Here is a 6,000-nt window from a genome sequence, read left to right as displayed (position 1 = left end):
CTCAAGAAACATTTCTTATAATTATCAATGTTAAAAACAGCTGTGCTGCTTATAGCATTTATTTGAAACAGAAATCTTTTGTAGCATTAGAAATTTCTTTTTTTTTTACTGTCACGTTTGATCAATTTAATGCATGCTTTCTCAAAAAAGTATACATTTCTTTAAAAAAATAAAAACAATCTTACTGACCCCAAACTATTGAACAGTAGTGTAAATTATAACTTAGATTCTTAATGTTAAAAAAGTAGTCCGTGTCCATTTGTCAACTCTGCACACGCTCTTTTAAGTTCTTATGTCATCGTATCTCCTAGAACCACTTGGCCTTTTGATATGAGCCATGATACGTTCTGTGTAAATGAACAATGAACACTGGCAAACTCCATGAAGACATGTGAAATAATTGCTAAACCTCAAAGCTAGCGCGGCATTTCATCAGTGAAGCCCTGAGACGAGCGGCCAAAGAAAAGCAGAAGAAGTCCAGAGATCAGGCACATGTGCAGACAGATGCTGGGACTCACTGAGAGCTGTCCGGACAGATACTGAGGGTTGTCCCGGAGCATGCCCGGACTCATGGGGGACGTGACAGAGATGGACGGGCCCATCTTTTGGGATTCAAAGGAACTTGAACCTGAAAAATCGGCAAAGAACACTTAAATTGATCCTCCTGCTGGCAAATGCAGTGCTAAAGTATTGATACGTTTTATAGATCAAAACTAGCTAAACTTACTTGATTCAAGTTGTCCATGTGTGCTCTCTGGTATTCTAGGGACATCTCTACAAGAAAACAGGGAAGAGCATTTTAATGATAGCAGGTGTATGTCTGTAAATAACAACTCCGAGCTATATCAGAAGGTTATATAAGCTGGGTGATATACTGTAGCTAAAATGTAAGGCTTTGATGAATTTAAATATAAATCCTGATATTTATTTATATTCTCTGAAATTGTTTTAAACAATAATTTCAAACAAACAGCCACTGTTGTCGAAAATATTAACATTTTTAAATCAAGAAGTAAAATAGAGTAAACGTAATTAAAACTAATTAAGACATCCACACTGTTTTTCTATAAATTAACAAGTGAAATAATTACATTTAATCATTTTTATTTATATACGCCATAGTTATAAATGGCAATATTTACATACACTACTGCAGGTCAGAAGTCTGGAATAATTAAGATATTTCTGAAAGAAGTCTCTTATGCTCACCATTTTCAACATTGATAATACACATTTCTTAAAGGAACACTCCACTAGTTTTGAAAATAGGCTCATTTTCCAGCTCCCCTAGAGTTAAACAGTTGAGTTTTACCGTTTTCGAATCCATTCAGCAGATCTCCGGGTCTGGCGGTAGCACTTTTAGCTTAGCTTAGCATAGATCATTGAATCTGATTAGACCGTTAGCATCTTGCTCAAAAATGACCCAAGAAAATCTATATTTTTCCTGCGTAATATCATTGCGCCTGCTGCACCTATGGTGCGGCAGCAAAGTTCCTTGATTATTACGCCGGAATGAGAGTATAGTTCCTAGCCATATCGGCCTAGAAAATCACAACTTTTCATTTTCTGTCGGTCTTAGTACACGATGTAACTACAGAAGAGTCAAGTTTTAAATAGGAAAAATACAGAAACTCTTTGGTCATTTTTGAGCGAGATGCTAACGGTCTAATCAGATTCAATGATCTATGCTAAGCTAAGCTAAAAGTGCTACCGCCAGACCCGGAGATCTGCTGAATGGATTCGAAAACGGTAAAACTCAACTGTTTAACTCTAGGGGAGCTGGAAAATGAGCCTATTTTCAAAAATAGTGGAGTGTTCCTATAAGCATCAAATCAGCATATGCCTATGATTTCTGAAGATCATGTGACACTGAAGACTGAAGTAATGATGCTGAAAATTCATAAATTAATTTAAAAAACTAAACAAAAAAAACAGTTATTTTAAATTGTAATAATATTCCAAATATTACAGTTTTTACTGTATTTTTATTCAAAAAAAGTGCAGCCTTGGTAAGAGACTTATTTCAAACACACAAAAATATCACAATTATTCCAAACTTTTGACTGGCAGTGTACATAGTGTATATTTTTACTAAAACATTTTAAAGCATGAGAAATGCCACATGGGAACATTTTGAGTGATGATACTTGAATTTTTAAACGATTCGCTGAATTAAAAATGAACTTCCAAAATCTGTTTGCACTTTTGCTACTGAGGATAAAATCAAAGATAACATTAAAATATTTTAAACTTTAAAGGCAGCGCAGCACTGGCATGGTTCGGTTTTCAGGAAACATAATTGCCAAATAAAAAAATAAATAAAGGTCCCCTGAAATGCTTAGAAACACGCAGCGTTACTTTATGTGTTGACATCATTTTAACTGAAACAGGAAGACAGGGCGGGATATATCAAGCAGCCCCGCCCCTTTTTAAAATAGCCAATAGCGTTCGTCTATATCATAGCTTGGGCTAGGCCCTTGCGGAGCCGTTGAGCTCCGTAAAGCCGCATTTGACAGGGTATGCCAGCCACAATCTCATCCATATTGCTATAAAATATAGCATTCTGTGTAGAATTCAAATAGCTCCGATACATTTTGTGGTCTGCGCCGACTGGAAAGCATATTTACGTTTGAATCGTTCCCTGTCCCCTATATAGTGCACTACGTGCCATTCACTGTACAGAAAATACTAACTCTGTGGACAAGTGACCGATTTCAGCCGCGGCTTCAGCGTCTAGTTTATAGTGTAGGGGGCGGGGCTTCAGATTCTAGAGAGCATTTGATTGGACAGAAAGTTTGATGAGCAGCTGAAGTAAGATGGGACGTCAAAAAAATCATTGAGCCGTTTTGGCGGAAGTGATGAACTGCAAGCTTTGAATGCTTATATCTTCTAAATGCAAATGTTGTCACTGTTTTGGAGCACACTGCCTTATAGATAACCTTAAGGCTAACATATTGATACTAACACCCAAAAAACTTTAATTTTGATTTCATGGGGATTTTAAAATATTCACGATGCTAGGTCATTTTACTGTATATTGCTGTCAAAATGACAGCACATGCATGACTGATATATTGCCCGGTTTTTCCAGGTTAACCATCTTACTGTAGGACTCTAAATGGTTTAAGGGGAAAAATGCCTAGCATTGAAAGTAACAAAAAAATAAAGCACAGACCTGAAGCAGGCCTTTCATTTCAAGCAGTGAATATGTTTCTATGTGTGAGTGTGTATGTGAATATAAGCATTCATATGTTGGGCTCCCACAGGCTATCCTTCTTCATAAAGCTCTATTGTAGAGTATTGTAATGATCACTCACCCGATGGGCCGCGAGACCACCAGCTCCACCTGTGGCTCTGGCTTGGATTCTAGAATGATATTGTAAACTTCCTTGAATGTGGCTCCCTGTAAGACCCTCCCGTTCCACTCCAGGACCTGATCACCTGAGGACCGACACAACACCGCATCAATACAACACAGAATATGAGCTAACCAACGGAAGTTAAAGGGATAGTTCGGCCAAAAATGTAAATTCTGTCATCATTAACTCACTCTCATGTTGTTCCAAACTAGTGCTATCAAACAATTAATCGCGATTAATCGCATCCAAAATAAAAGTTTTTGTTTACATAATATATGTGTGTGTACTGTGTATATTTATTATGTATCTATAAATACAAACACATGCATGTATATATTTAAGAAAAATATATTATGTTTATATATTAAATATATTTACATATAATATAAAATATAAGAATATAAATATATAAATGTATATGCATATAAATATTTCCAAAATATATACTGTATGTGTGCGTATTCATATATACATAATAAATATGCACAGTACACACACATATATTATGTAAACAAAAACTTTTATTTTGGATTAATCATGATTAATCGTTTGACAGCACTATTCCAAACCCATAAGACTTTCATTCCGCTTCGAAACACAAACGATGACATTTTTAATGAAACCTGAGAGATTTCTTTCCCTCCACTGAAAGTTCATGCAACCAAAATTTGACTCTTCAAAAAGTTTGAACTTAGAAACTTGAGCTTAACTGCTTAGTAATCAACTTAGTTGTACAAGTCACTTTAACCTAAATTTAATCAAATCGACTTAAAAAAATGAATTGAAAATGTTGAATTTCATATAAGCTATAAATAAGTTGAAACTGCTCAACTTGTTGTCCAAGTTATTGTAAAAACGTACATTGCCATGACTTACTGATCATGTAATTTATTATAGTGTATGAATCGAGCAGTTTAATCAAAACAAATGAAGATATTTTGAGTGAAATCTTTCTTATTTCTGTCTCTCCACTGAAAGTCGATTCCACCCAAACCATCAGTCTTCAAAGAGTACGTAAAGACATCGTAAAGATAATCAGTATGAATCAAGTAGTTTGACTGAAACACAAATTATGATATATTTAATGAAAAGTAATTTTTGTCCTTCCATTGAAAGTCCACTCCACCAAATCTTTCAATCTTCAAAAAATATATAAAGACACTGTAAAAATACTCTATACAGTATGAGGGTGACAGAATTTAAATTTTTGTGTGAACTTACCCTTTAAGTTAAAAAAACATAGAAAGGACCCTGTTTATATTAAGCGTCCTCAACTATTATGTACTTACATTTAAATTAATCTTTTGATACAATGCACTTATTGTCTAATAAAATAAAATAATAATAAAAATATGTTCTGATGTTCATTCGTGTTCATTTCATGCTTTCATTCAGTAAATATGAAAAGACGATTGGTTCACTTGCTGCTTGAACTGAGGCAAAACAGTGATCTGTTACGACACATTAAAGAGCCACAAAATGGTATTTATTGTTAGAATTTCTTAAAAATGACCAAATCTGAAAGCTGAGACCTTGTTTCATACCAGAAGTAACCTGCTCGGTCTTGTCTGTCGGTGTGTTGTCAGTTTCTTATTTGCTTTGCGATGTATTTTTTACTGCGTGAGAACGGAGGGTGGGTTTTTGCGAACTGTCAATTACATTTGTAATTAATTTCTGTAGTTACATCTATAATTACACTGCTGACCCAACCTCTACCCATTACACCTAACCAGATCACCAAACCTGCCCCCAACTTTACCCGTATACCCATCAATAGCAGCAGAGGTGCTTTGTAATTCAACATGAACACAATAGGTACATTGTACCTAGGGCTAGGCAAAAAATCTAATGCGATTTTCATGCGAATCTCGTCAGTAAAGTCGCTTCTGGTGATTAGTAGTAAATCTCCATCACGTGCTTTCAGATGGAGCGGCATTTACTACACAGAGCCGTAGATCACTGACAAGCTACACAATATCACGTTCAAAATCGCAGGTGATTCATAGCCGATTTTGAATGCAATTTTGTGTAGCTTGTCAGTGAACTACGGCTCTGTGTAGTAAATGAAAATTGCATTCGATTTTTTTGCACAGCCCTAATTGTACCTAACAATTCATTACTTTATTAATAAGTACATTGTATTTAAAGACACCTAATATAAAGCAGGACCTAAAAACCTTTATCGTAAATTCTTTACTCATATACAGAATCCCATAATTCAGTAGGACTATAGAAGCAGCAGCTCTGACTTCACGAGGTTTCAGAGGAAATGCTTTTATGCCTTCCACAGTCTAAAGCGAGTTAAACAAAATGTACTTAATTGTTAAATCTGAATAGATGTGTTCACCTGGTCGGAGATGGCCGACAGTGTCTGCTAGACTTCCTCTCTTCACCTTTGTAATGAAAGCACAAAGTCTGCCAGACTCTGTCATCTTCCCTCCCACCACCTGCAATACAGACAACAGGCAATGCTAAATATTTTAAATATCTTTTACATGCAATTATGAATTGTTCAAGCCTGAAAGGTAATTATTTATGTGGAATCTAAAGGCTGAAAGTTTGAGCTGTACTATGAAGAAATGATGATCCACATCAATACCATGTGTGAGAATACTATGGGGAAAGTTCACTAAGATTGAAC

The 6,000-nt window shown here is 35.4% G+C and overlaps 1 protein-coding gene across 1 annotated transcript in view; it reads right to left on the bottom strand.

Moving 5' to 3' along the window:
• LOC107559391 (regulating synaptic membrane exocytosis protein 2-like) overlaps window positions 1-6,000 on the bottom strand; it is an 87,365-nt gene that overhangs the window by 61,744 nt on the left and 19,621 nt on the right. Inside the window, exons 5-8 of the mRNA XM_016243188.1 lie at window positions 5,707-5,806; window positions 3,318-3,441; window positions 728-774; window positions 519-628 (exon numbers count right to left, since the gene is read on the bottom strand). Coding sequence (XP_016098674.1) covers window positions 519-628; window positions 728-774; window positions 3,318-3,441; window positions 5,707-5,806 — 381 coding nt within the window. The remainder of the gene's footprint in view (window positions 1-518; window positions 629-727; window positions 775-3,317; window positions 3,442-5,706; window positions 5,807-6,000) is intronic.

This window comes from Sinocyclocheilus grahami, unplaced genomic scaffold (genome assembly GCF_001515645.1).
Source record: "Sinocyclocheilus grahami isolate Dianchi unplaced genomic scaffold, SAMN03320097.WGS_v1.1 scaffold683.1, whole genome shotgun sequence".
In the NCBI taxonomy this organism is placed as follows: Eukaryota; Metazoa; Chordata; class Actinopteri; order Cypriniformes; family Cyprinidae; genus Sinocyclocheilus; species Sinocyclocheilus grahami.
The sequence above is the reverse complement of the archived record's forward strand: the minus strand, read 5'-3'. Positions and strand labels throughout refer to the sequence as shown.